Here is a 13,980-nt window from a genome sequence, read left to right on the forward strand (position 1 = left end):
GTGACCAGAGGTGATAGAGGCTCACCTCTAGTATTTGTCACGGTATATCAGGTTAGCATTCAGGTAGTTTAGTGACCAGAGGTGATAGAGGCTCACCTCTAGTATTTGTCATGGTATATCAGCTTTCAGGAACCTAGACGGATTTCGTCGCTTTTCAGAGCTCACGGTATAATGCACGCGAGGTGAGGTATTGAAGAACTGTAATTATATGTGATGAGAACGTGCGCCCCTTCAGATTACTTCAATAGTTCGGGGATGCTTGTTGATGCAACTTTAAGACTTTTAAGACTCTTAGGGCGTGTTCACTTAAGGAATTTCTGACCAGAAATCACATTCTGTAAATTTTTTAATGCAAAAATGAAACATACACCACCAAATAGACACTTTAAATTTTGCAGAATGTGATTTCTCACCAGAAATTGCTTAAGTGAACGCGCCCTTATAAGCAGCTGGATGGAGTGGGTCAAGGAAAGATTTCTGGAGAATTCAACTTATTGTAAAGCTTGAGTTCACTTCAGAGTAGTAAGATAGCGCTGCCGGGACCTCAACTGTCAACCCAAGAGAAGTGATTATGCATTCTTATCCTAAATTTCGATATGCTTATGAGTCTCGTCGTTCAGGTTCAGCTTCGCACCCACCATGGTTACAAGAAAAATTTCAAGTCCTGAGTGAAGACGGGCCAATGATTAATGCCAGCAAAAAGATTCACGATACGTCCTGATTTAAACAGACACAAGATGATTGGGCGCACGGAGTATTGTAAAACAGGAGGGATGTAAACAGGATCAAACATGATATGGCATTTTATATGGGCAAATAGTTACCTGGGCTTCAAAATGATAGCTGATGATCAGACCCCTTCAATGAAACAGATGGACAAGACGGAACATTTGAAGATCTATGATCACCTCTTTTCATTTTGGATCAGAAAATTTGTAATCAACATCACTTTGGATTGGTAAGAAAATCAGTGTTGAAAGATCAGTTTTATTGTATCATGCGTGATGATATTTTAATTATCCCGACTCACTAAATGATGTTTTGATCTTGTATGGGGTTGCAACCGGTCGCACCTGCGACATGTGAAATTTTAAAAGGTCAGTATTGGGAATCGCGATGTAAAAAAGGCAAGATAATCACGTTTGAAATAGCCTAGTTGATTTGCACACCGATAAGTCTCTTTAACCTGAGCCTTGCCATTCACAATTGTGATTATTCCACAGTCTAGATATTCATGATGACAACATTTTTTAGTATTGGATACCTTGTTCTAATTTACTAAGAGTAGTACAACGTACTGATATAAGTCTCATCTTTGGAAGAGTGTCTTCTTAATGCATTACACACTTTCTTGCTGGGTGACTTTCTAGGGTCAGGTCCATCCGCCAATGATGGAGAGTTTTTGTACACGATACAAGATGCCAAAGCCACTGGTACTCGACCTTTCGGTGGTGGTAAGCAGTGGTATGCCTTCCCGCCTGTATTCTGACAAACTAGATAATTTATTTGGATAGGCAAACAACAGCACCTGAGAGCTATGCAGTGAATGAACTTACAATATCTGCCTTTTACTGTTAAACTCGGCCCCCAAAAGACTGAACATTCTTGGTTGCTATCCCCAAACACAGAGTTTATGCTTAAGTGACAAAAAATTATGAAGATGAATAGAAACTGACGGATGTACATCTCCCGTGGTGAGGTCTATTCTTAAGTTGTTGAGTAGCAATCAGATTATGATGTCCTTGTTCTCAGAACACGCTTTGCAAAGAAAATTTGAGCGTCGTTTTCACACTCAAGGATACAAATCACAGGGGTATGGATTGAGTCAGATTCGGAAGTTTGTAATGTGTAAAAATTGCAAGAGTGGTCAGAAGATATGGAACAACACAATCTTTTAAAATGTTTGACAAGTTGATATTCAATGTGCCTAAAAGTAAGGGAACATCTGAGAAAGATAGTCTTGTCCTGTGCTTTTATATTCTCGAGTTTGACATGATCCTCAGCACATGATTTGGAAATGGTCGTTTGGTCAACCGTTACCTAATCAGCACTCAATGATCTGCTGCGGTTGCTTGCAGTCGGCGCACGCGTCAACACTAACATAAATCAACACTAACTCCGCTGTGACTGGGTACATTGGGTTTTGACAGAAAGCACCACACCACCAACCACCACGCCACCCAACCTGCTGAAACACGCCTCGGCCTCAAGTCATAACATGACAAGAATGAAAAGTCGTCTTCTGCAGTAACTGTCACCACCGCAGTGGCTATGTATAGCAAAGGTCTGCCTCATGGGTGTTTTGACTTGGAATTCGAGCGCTGAATTTCAAAAAATTGTACAACAGGGAAACCTAAATAGTGAACATTGATATATAGAAGTACTGATTGAAATTCGCCGGTGTTTGAATTTTTTGACAAAACTATTTTTTTCAAAGATTAATAACTTGCATTTCCCAACATCCAAGGGTTGAGCACTCCCAATTTCAGCGTGGGACCCATAATGTACAAATCTTTCTTGGTAAGCAATATAGGAAGGTGATCATGGTGCTTTGAAAGCTGTAACCTACATTTGATATGCAATCAAATTTTGTTGATGTACAATCCACACACGGTTAAAATCAAATCAAAATCAATCAAATATGACCAAGACTTAAGAACAATGAAAGAAAGATGTGAAGGATAAGTATGTAGCTGATTGACAAATGATGAATACTGATTTACAAGAAAAATGACCCCAACCAAATTATTCTTTTCACATGTTTCATCAATAATAATCACTAGCACAATTGGGTGGTGGGCGCCACACTGAAATCCTAATGAATGCTCTTCATGATGTCATTACCCTGGCTTACCATATATGTATCATGATATATAGCTTGGTAGACTTGAAGAGGTTCTTAATTATTAATCACTTTGGATCAACAATATTCTGGATGGCAAGACATGTAAATTGGTGATATGTAAGACTCACATGTGGAGTGTAGTTGTCAATTATGGCAGTTCACTCTGAGTCTGATGGATTCCCGCGGAGCTTTTGAGAGTTCATTCAGGTAGGTTTTTGTACATATTTCAGGGCACATACTGTCTGCTTCCAAGGAAGCGTTGGGCAGGGTCCCAGGTAGGATCACAGCCCTGTCAGAGAGTGTTTGGACATAACTAAATTACACAACATGTGTGAATTGAAGTGCATAGTTCCCTAAGAGCATCAGCACCGGACCTTGTAAAATAGGACCCAATTTGTTTCCTGTATGATGCAGAGTTGACAGGAAAGAAAGTGTATCCCCAGATGATATGCAATATGAGAATGACTGTGTGGTTGCTTTGCGTGTGATTGAGATATGTTGTACAAGGTTGTTGCTTGACAGTAAGACCTGTTATGATATTATTAATTCAAGTTCAAGTCCATCAAGAGATCATGTCACTTCACCGTGTCATTTCAAGACTTCATATGTCCAATATTGGTAGATTAAGTTTGGTCTGTTTGGGCAATTTTTGGATTATACACTGTCGGCCATTTATGGACAGTCAAGGTCACAATTTACATGCTGTTTAAACCATACAGGTTGTTTGCAAGGTCTGGTGCCTTGTGTTTATTCCCACAGGTTTGTAAAACAACCTGTATTTAACTTTTTACGAGGTCCGGTGCTGATGCTCTAAGTCTCAATCCCAAACCTAATCCCAGATCCCTAGCCTAAGAGCATCCCCTGCGCGCCTGGAGCTGGAAACATGTTACAGCTGTGTACAAATGACAGCTGGACACTGTATTTCAGCTTCAGCCAGACTCTCCAGCAAGACACAAACTGGATATTGTGTTTGTGGGGCTACCCTTGTCAAAGATGACTGATTTGTTGGATTGTGTTCACCATGAGAAGTTATTCTGCTAATAACTTCCAATTGGTTAAAATAACTTAACTTTAAAACCAAGCACAACATTGTAAGTACATACTCATAAAAAATTATTATTATTACACCTCACACTTGAGTTTCAAGAGTGACGACATTAAAGGAATATTAAAATAAAAAACTAACTAATCAAGATTCAATAATAATCAAACCCTGATTAATCAGAAGTCACATTTGAACCCTGACTAGCTTGAAAATATCATACGACAACCAGCCAGGACAAATACCATTTAATCTAGGAACAATTACGATAGTAACTAAAAACACCTTGAACCCAACCAGCAAAAAACCCTAGAATTGATTACCCGCCTAGTGACAACATTTCATCACACCAAGATATTTACAATCAAACAAAGTATATAAATAACAGGTATCCATCTAATAAGAGAAAGATCTTTATCCTATAACCCATTACACTTTTTAGAATATCATAGCTTTTATCGACACCCTTTGATAAAAATCTTTTTGCTTTAGAAAACCCAACATACTATTTAGCTTTATCTTTTTTATTAGCATACATTTATCAAACTAGGTCATATAAAATTTACTGTCTGAAAGTGCTCATCAACAACCAAAGCCTCGCATCTTAGCACAAGCTAACTTTGCTTACCTATTGAGATCTTGTTATCAAAAGACTCTTTGGAAGACATCTATTTGATCAGGATAAATAGATAGATAAATAGATAGTAACTCTCGGATTTTCCAAACTCTAAGAAGAGTTGTCCAAGAAGTAAGTTGCCAACTTACTTATACCCTTTCCTGATAAGTTACTTTGGTGACTAATCATCATTATTTCTTCTACTACCATTATAAGTTTTTGAAGGCTTGAATTTAGGCCCTTGCTATTTGCAGCCCACACAAAATCCATGTAGGCGCTGCCAAAACAGCGCCTACATGAAGGTTTCGCACGAAAAAGCACCTACATTTATGATGTAGGCACTTTTTCCTTTTTCAAATGACGCCTCACAGTGACATTTTACTAGGCACTGGCAGGCCAGTGAGTCCCATTCACCTCAAAACAATCTCAAATCAATCTCAAAACAATCTCAAAACAATCTCAAAACAATCTCAAAACAATATCAAAACAATATCAGATTGACTTCCAATTCCCTGTGAGTGGGGTATATGCATGGGCTGCATATACTGGCATATCCACATGAGACTAATTCACGAGGACAGCTGAGTATAAAGAGTGATTGTCCGGAATCTCCCAGTGGCTTCTTTTGGATTGCTGGTTATGGTAGATTAGGGGTTGGGCAAAAAAGCGACCAACCCCTTTGCAAACTCAATTCAGTCGCAGTTCAAAGATTTGACAATGCTTTCGAGATTGCTCAAAAGCAATACGAAAGCCACACAAAACTGACAAACATTTTTGTCTGCCTTTTTGGGTCGCAAAAAAACATACCGGTATGAAGGGTTTCTTCATAACTCCAAAGCTGTCGCCATTCAAAAGTCTTACAGGGCTAAGCCATTTGTGCCGCTACAAGACACAAACACTCTGTTCACCTTTTACAGGTCTCTGGTCCCTTCTGTGAAAGGTTCAAGAGTCTACCCGAGTACCACCTGGTGTGGATTTGGCTGAGCAATTGGTGGGGGCTGGACAAGGAAAATCATAGCCAAAGCCTGACATTAGGACTTGTTGGGTACCCGGCAGAGCAGCAGACCTTGGCAGACCTGTGAACCCTGCACACAGTTGATTTCCGTCATCTTTGGCTCTTTTTGACTCCCTTCGCAAATGCGCAAAACCAGGTGGTCGCTTTTTTACCCAACCCCTATTACATGAGTATAAAGTTTCCTATGCACGGAATTTTATACTCATGTGGTATCCTTTCATAGGCTCCATCCAAAGATCATGGCCTCCTGTGACCAATTTAAATCAGATGCCATTTGACAGCAGTGAAGCTCTACTTATTCAGGGATGTGTGCTTGTTACCAGCCCAGCTCTCATGAGAAGAGTTGTGGAAACCAAAGGTCAAGCCCTCAAGTAATACACCTTCCCTCTCACCAGTGACATGTTGGGAACTTTAGATTTTTTTTTGGTGGCAACATCTCACGAAAGTATTGCAGATGACATTTGGGAATGATGACAAGCTCTAACTCAATACAGGTCATACATGAGACTCATACAACTCTTTGTGGTGACAAGTGAATAAAATTGTGGGGAATAGGTTCACATGTGGCGCATCAATAGGATAACAGTCAGGCGTAAGCTTACAGCTTCCGTGGTGTACGTGATCACGCTGCTGCAAAGCAGCAACACATAACAGAAATGAATTACGTCCGTAAGAAAACTAAACAAGTGATCTGAATGAGAGAACAGTGAAGTGGTAGAGATAAAATGAAAACACATCAGCCCCTCGGGATGGCCAGAGGACATTGAACCAAAGACTACGTAACCACATTTCCTGAGAAACAAACTGACAAAGAGGAACAACTAACGGGAAAAGGAAAAAAAACTTATAGCTAGGAAACATAAAACACAAATCAAATAAACTATTACGAAGTCATATAGAACACAACCAATTAACAAAGGTGAGGGCGGGCGGGAAAAATCGATGAAAATCAGAAAATAAAGAGTTGACTAGTTGAATCAATAATATGTGTGTATGTGAGCTGTATCGAAAAATGAGATTTTTAGGAGGAGGAGATAGATTGGAGAGCATAATACATTCAATCTTAGGGAATGAAAGACATGTCGAATTAAGATATCTAAACTACTCCACTAAACCCTCTATTCTAAGATACCTAACCTGATCCTTGGACATACTCCGTGTATTGATGGTCAAACTAGGTCTTCTTCATTTCTGTCTTCCTGATTTGCTACCCATGATACACGCTATTCCACTAGGTTAATAGAGCACCAACCACGATGCAAAAATGACTGGTGTACAAGAAAAAAGTTGACAGTGAGACCACATTACAAATTTCCCTGCTAATGGTCATTCTATATCCATTGCATCATCTTCCAGATTGAGTTCTTGCACAAAGCCCTGCAAAGTTTGCATATCACATCAGGACATGTGATACTGATGACTGAATTGAGATCTCACCAGATTATTGAGCTGCACTATTGAAAGGGTTGGCCAAGCTATATCAAATGTACGTCCCGGGTTATGTTGTACCACCAGCTGGCCAATCACCTTGTGACTAGGAACAACATAATGGTCCCCATGAATATCATATATAACAGATGCATTCAGCAAGCCTGGCAAAGAAGCATAAGGGTCCTTGTGCTTGTCTTCAGCATTCAGGCATTTGAGTGATCTCACCACTAATAGTGGCTGTGTGACATCAGGAATCTTGACTATGTCTGTGATAGTACCAAACTGTTTAAAAGAGTCCAAAGAGTATGATATGTAGCTGTTTGCTGGATTTTTGCTATATGTAATATGTGGCTTGTTAGAAATGACAAGGCTTGGAGTGACATCAAATGTGGATGCAGAAGTTTGGTCTGACCCAAGGATTCCAAGTTTCTGAAGGGCATCAAAAGCTTGAGGACTGAGTTTTTTGGTAGTCCACTTGGTTCCTCGATTTTGTTGTAGGTATTCTTTGATGATAGGATCAGCCTCAAGGGCAGGATGGCTGTTGTGGGTCATGGCTTGAAAGAATCCACACATTGAATGCTGTTTGAGCAAAGTTTCACCCATCTGCCCTGCTCAAAAAGGGTTGGGGTCAATTCCTACATTTATCTTGTTTAAAAAAGGAAAAAAAATAAGAAACACACTTTGGTTGCCATTCTTTGAGGTCTGCACAAGGGCTCCAATGATACGCTCACCTGACCAGCTAGCTGTGTAAGCTGGAGGCCCAAGAAGTGTGGAGATGTGGCCAATATGTTCCGCAAAATGTAAGTTGGGCTTTTTCTTCTTATGCGGCCATCCATCCCCTAGCGTAGCTTGATGTTCCTCAACCAATGTTGTAATCTTTTCTCCATCACCCTGCTGAAAGGAACGCTGCGTACAAATGTTGCCAATCTGAATAAGCTGAAGAAGGCTAGCTAGAATTTTAGCTGATGTAGATTCAGGGTCTCCTCCTTTGAAATGAGGTATCCAAGCTAGTACAATGAAGACTTTATATAATGAATGCCATTCAGCAGCTTTGGGAGTCCCTGCACTAGCCATTCCAAAATTCTTCTGAGGTCGAGTAAGCCACGAAGGGGCTTTGGCATGCTTGATACAGCGTTGAAGCAAATCAAGCTCGTAGGAAGTGATCTCAGGGATGATTTCTGGCGCAGGTGGTGTTGGTGAACGAGAGGGTTGTGATCCATGGCCATTTTTATTTCTACATCGTGTTGTGTGGTCAGATCCATTGGAAGATGCCATGTCGCGATGAAGATTGGAGAATGCAACTGATCGAGTATTGTACGAATGGTGGGAGGGAGGTTGAGGCGGAGGCATTTCACTTGTGGCATGGGCATCATCAGGGCCATGTGGACTACTGGTTGCTGGTGGAGGTAGCTGCACATTGTAATGCCGGTTAGTGAATTCCATTTTTTCTTGTTCAGCTTCAAGGGCCTTGCCAGCTGCTGGTACTTGGATGTATTGTGTTGAAAAATCTTTGTATAGACCAAGGAAAATGTTGTGCATGATGTCAACAGAAAAGAATTCAACAGCTTGCCAGTATGGCAGCTCATGCATGATACTATATCGTACTCCTGTTGTCTTTGCAAGTTTAGCTTGCTCACTTGCAGTTTCAGATTGTTCCCATTCCACAGCCTGGATCTTGACGCCCTCAGAAGTACGTAGTTCAGCCTTGGGGGCTGGAGATTGGGAGTGGTAGAGATTACGGTTGATATGACAGAGCGAGCAAAAACATGTTGACGAGTGTGAAGTTCCTCCTGAGACCTTTTTCATAGCAGGAACGTCCCCATGGATAGGCCATAGTGCAGCACGAAGGATGCGTCCTTTAGGATGTTTTGATGTTGAGGTAAAGGTAATGCCATCCCAGAATTCCGTCAGTTCAGTGACTAGCGGTTTGAGGAACTGATTCATTTCTGACAGTGATGGTTCAGATGGACCTGGCATGATACCGTAAATGCAGATGTTCTCTTTTTTGTATCGTATTGTTGGAGGTAGGTTGAAACAAGTGAGGAGCATGACACCAACCAAAGTCTTGGTTGCTGCATTTTTGCCGTAAGGATTGAACCAATCACACCATAATCCAAATACAAGGTTACCTGATCTTGATGTGAAGATGTACCTGTCCTTCTTGAAAGTTCTCCATAAAGTACCATCCCATATATTGTCCATTCGATTGTTCCCAGGCTGCTGACGATTAAGGTGTGTGTCAATGGATTCTTCAAAGTAATGGAACTGAAGCATCTTTCCAAGCCACGAGCGTAAAGACTGATAGAAGAAGAGCCTGATTGGTTTCTGAAGGGTTCCTGAGGTTTTCTCGTAGAGAGGAGATTCACATGGTTCTCGGCGGAGAGTAGTTGACCCCTTGGTAGTAAATCGTGGGACTTCACATAGTGGGACCGGTGATGTGTTGAGTGGGAGAGGGGCTTGAATGGAAGACAAAGCACAGCAGAATGGGCAACATGTTTGTGATTGTATGTGTGTCTCAAGTTTGAGAATTTTAAATAGTGCGGGAAGGCCTAGCGGGATCTGGTTCCAAATCAGGTTCGTGGTTGTTGGATCTTGTGCAAGCTTGTGTTCTTTTACAGTCTGTCTAGCTTTGGCAAGGGATTTCTGACAAGCTTTGACCCCGACTTTATGGAAGAGATGTTCCTTGGCCACTTTGAACATTTCACGCATGCATATTGGATCTTGCAAAAATCTATGTGGTGTTGGCTTTGTACTTTGCGTGTGACCTGGCTCGTGTCGTGGTGCTTTTGGGTGGGGCGGGACCAAATACCCTTCATCATCTTCATCATTCCGAGGTCGCTTCTTGGTCCTGACCGGCATAGCTGCGCCGATTTGTGGAAACGTTGCCTGATGTGGGGCTCGGCTTGTGGAAGCAACCGGCTCCGCGATGGTGGAGCCCTACAAAGGGTTATGTCCATGTCAGACAAGTTCAATGTGAAGAGAGAGTAAGCTGGTACCATCTTACAGGGACTTTCAGGAGGTTATCGATTTCCAATCGGTGGTTTGGTGATTTAACTTTGTTGCTTGGCCCTAGCATTGATTGGCTGGGCGGGGAATGTCTATTGACCTCTTCAAGATGTTTAGGATAACTTTTCCTACTGAACATTTGACCTTGATGAACTTGCCCCATAAACTCAATAGTATGTTGTGAGCAGGCTAGTTGAGTACATGCACACAGGATATGATCTCGTCCTAGGCCAGTGGCATGAGGCCCAAGAGGTGTTGGCATCTTGCAGGAGGAGATAGGTGTGTAGTCACATATGATTGAGGTGGGTGGTTATGGATTGATCACTGGAGCCAAGTGTTGGAAAGGCAAAAGCAATAGACAATGCTTGTGGGGAGTGTAAGGTATAATGCAGTGTATGTAGGGTTAGGGTTTGGTCCGCATACCTCCGCATACCCTAACCCTACATCTTGTGGCTTTTGAGTTACAAATCACATTGCAAGTTACAGACTTAGAAATCCAACAAAATCAGGGGTCATTTTAAGGGCATTGGCATTACAAGTGTTGGCTACAATCAGCATACCCTAACCCTACATCTTGTGGCTTTTTAGTTACAGATCACATTGCAAGTTACAGACTTAGAAATCAAACAGAATCAGGGGTAATTTTAAGGGTATTGGCATTACAAGTATGGGCTACAATCATGTAGACAAAATATTTCCAAGGGACAATTGAAATTGTACTATTCAAGACCCACTTGAGGAAGCATTGATTGATTTCCTGTTGAAACAGGATGGAATGGTAAGTCATAAGGGTTATCTGGGCAGGGACCACCCAAAAGTTGTGACCTGATCTGACAAAAGGAGGCCAGGTCTTTTTGAATGGCTTGAGCAAGGTAAATCTTGGAGCACTCCTTGGGATGCCATTCATCTTCACTTGATGTATCATCTAGTGAGGTATTTGCTTGATCAAATCCTAGTGGGAAAAGGGCTTCACGAATGAGTCCAAGCAAGAAGGTCTGAGTGTGTTTCGAAAAAGGTTCCTCAATTGCACGATTGTCTTGAAGCCTGCTGACCAGGACTAGGAAATGCGCCAGTTTCGAGAGGCCAAATCTTTTGGGATCATGCGGGAATATCAAAAGGCCCTTGACGCCGGAGGTGAGAAAGGCTACCAGAAGGCCAAACGAGACTACTGGTATAGAACCAGCACCCACTGATTTTGTGAGATTTTCATACTCCTCGTCAAGTTGCACGTGATGCTGTTGAGGTGCTTGGGATAAATGCTGCACATGCCGGAATCTTGCCCGAAGACTAGCGACAACACCTGAAAAGCTCAGCTGCAAAAAGCGGTGGCGGAGCGGACCGCCCCGCCACCGCTCGAGGAATACTCGGGTAGGTAGCTTACCCGATCCGCTAGCGCTGCCACTGTCAGATTTTTGACAGAGCGGATCGCAGATTTGGCGAGGCACCATAAACTTCCGCTCCGCAGGCCCTGCATAAAGCGGTCTGCAGCGTTCTATGCAGCCTAACGTGACTGATATCAAGATCAACCTCACGAACTAGGCTGCATAGACGAACTTCCTCCCCAACCAGTGTCCCACATACCTCGCATGCCCACCAAACACCAGCAAACATCCTCGCCAAGGCCTCAAACATGTCAACATCGGCTTTTCTTCACCCCAATACTCAGGTCGACGATCTTAACTCCTCTTCAAAACCTCCATGCCCTCGATTTAGATTTGAATCCTCATCTTCAAAGACCCACATGACGCAATCACCCTCTATCCTTGTAGTTCTTTGCACCGACCGATCTCCGGTGTATATAAGGTGAGCTTTTCTTCTTTCTCGTTTTTCTCTCTCCCCTTTGGCAGAATCGTCAACCAAGATATTTAACCGTATCATTGTAAACTGACACCTTTGTCATCTGGTCTTCTTTTTCGATTATTACTACATCGATTAACATCTTTTCTTATTAATTTAAATCAAATACTATTGAGTTATTATTTCATACATAAAATCATCACAATGTCTCAGTCGGTATCTAGTCTTGCACCTTCTTCGCTTACTGGTCCTAGTCTTCGCCCACGCAGCCCAACCAATCCTAAACCTGGTTTTGTTATTCAGTCCCCCGACTCGCGAATCTCTGTTCACCGACCATCAAGCAAAAGTGACTTACCTAATATCGATTCTGATCCCCTTTATGATCCCAACTTGGCTCTTCCTCCCGATTCTGATTCAGTAGTTGAGGTTACTAAGGCAGACGAATTTCTCAAGGTGCTATCCAAGAAAAAGAAAAAACAGCAAGCGGAAAAATCCAAGCCTCGTTCCCAGGCCAAGGGTCGTCCCAGAGGCTCTGGTGCTTCCGCCAGCTTACCTCGGGGCCCAGCGAAGAAGGTTAAAAAGGCTGCCGTACCCGTATGTATTTTTCCTCAGCCTTGTAGTGATCAATCAGACTGAATTGATCCTTGTTTTACTTTGATAAACATAGATCGGGATACCTGACTGTATCAATGTCAACCAGGACTCCGATATTGAAGAAATCAAAACCAATGGTGTCAAGCGTGGTTCTGGTCGGCTTGCCACATTGTTGGAGTACTTTTATCCTCCGGTCCTTATAAAAAAAGAGGTTCGTATGTTTATTTAAAGCTATTCATGTCCCACATGAACCGTTTGTTGATGTACTGACTTTGAATTTATCGTTTCATGTGATTGATCTGTCTGTCTCTAGACCGGAGATGATCCCCGAGGCTACAAGTGCCGTTGGTGTGACGGTGTCTTTGCTCGTGGACACCGTACATTCTACAACATCTATGCTCACCGTGATGGTGGTAAGGGACGAGCTTCCTGCCCTCAACGAGCTCGTGCCATCAGAGCAGGATGTGTCCTACCTCTCACTTGGGCTCAGGAGCAAGCAGCCGCGGCCTCTTCGAACGAAGTGAATGGACAAATGACCCTCGACTCGTTTCTCTCATCATCCACCTTCAGTGTTGATCTATGCAACACGGTGCTGGTGATGTGGATCATGAAACATGCGCTCCCGTTCAACCGTTTCTACGACCTCCCTCTTCGTGCTGCTTTCAAGCTCGCCAATCGACGTGCCAACCTCAGGACTCCGACTTGGGCCGCTGGTGTTGCAAAGGACTTGTACCTCAGCTTGAGCTTGGCGGCGATAGCTTTAGTATCTGTAAGTGATGATATTGTTTATCACTTCTCATTTCCACTCAATTCAATATCTCTATGTGTGTCTAACTTTGTTGTTGTGTTTCAGGAAAACTCTAGCAAGTTTTCGTTGGTCCATGACGTGTGGACCACAAAAGGCAACAGGTATGCCTTCATCGGGGTTTCAGCAAACTTCATCGATGATGAATGGAATTACCGGTCGATTCATCTTAGCTTGAAGCTGGTAGCATGGAATAAGTATGGGTATTTGCTGGCGCAACCGGTGGCGCGTTTCCTCATGGCTCACGGACTTCACAAAAAAATAAGTCATTTCGTCTCCTTTTCATTCACTCTCTTTCTCTTCTCTTAACTAACCTTCCTTGTTTCTTTCCAATGTTTACATGTTAGGTCAGACAACAGACTCCGGGTCATCAAACAACACAATGGCCCGAGAGATGGAGGTTATGTTTTCGGAAGGTGACGATCCAACCGATTGGGACTCCTCAAAAAACCACGTCCGTTGCTATGCACACAAACTTGGGTTGATCGTCAAGAAAGGTCTGAAGGTGATTGGGTTAGCTGCTGGCCACATCAAGCCAACGACCCCCCCCAATTTCTCTGTCCCAGTTCCAACAGTTGTCTTGAACGATGATCTCACCGATGAAGCAGTCAACTACAATTGCTCCGATGATGACGACGACACAATCAATCACCGTGGTCATTGTGCATCTCCCAATTTTGCTTCTGACGACGAGGAGGATGGACTTTCATACGATGATATTCCTCAGAACGGTTGTATCGTGGTGAAAGGTGCAATGAAAGTAAGTTCTTTTCATTTCTCCTTTATGTTCCTTTGCCTTGTCAAGCCTGAGCTGAAGCTGGATTTTGAC

At 42.6% G+C, this 13,980-nt stretch overlaps 2 protein-coding genes across 2 annotated transcripts; both read right to left on the minus strand.

The window, feature by feature from the left end:
- Nucleotides 1-914: 914 nt before the first annotated feature.
- Nucleotides 915-1,686, minus strand: MELLADRAFT_124227 (uncharacterized protein; the record flags this gene model as incomplete). The annotated part of the gene is made up of 5 exons (XM_007414854.1): nucleotides 915-948; nucleotides 1,031-1,073; nucleotides 1,141-1,224; nucleotides 1,299-1,493; nucleotides 1,557-1,686. The coding sequence occupies 5 exons, from the start codon at nucleotides 1,684-1,686 to the stop codon at nucleotides 915-917; spliced, it is 486 nt and encodes a 161-aa protein (XP_007414916.1).
- Nucleotides 1,687-10,674: 8,988 nt separating this feature from the next.
- MELLADRAFT_66834 (uncharacterized protein) lies at nucleotides 10,675-11,587 on the minus strand (the record flags this gene model as incomplete). The annotated part of the gene is made up of 2 exons (XM_007414853.1): nucleotides 10,675-11,214; nucleotides 11,537-11,587. 2 exons carry the CDS (start codon nucleotides 11,585-11,587, stop codon nucleotides 10,675-10,677), a joined length of 591 nt encoding a protein of 196 aa, XP_007414915.1.
- Between the last annotated feature and the right edge of the window lie 2,393 nt (nucleotides 11,588-13,980).

This window comes from Melampsora larici-populina, assembly GCF_000204055.1.
Source record: "Melampsora larici-populina 98AG31 unplaced genomic scaffold MELLAscaffold_46, whole genome shotgun sequence".
Classification (NCBI taxonomy): Eukaryota; Fungi; Basidiomycota; class Pucciniomycetes; order Pucciniales; family Melampsoraceae; genus Melampsora; species Melampsora laricis-populina.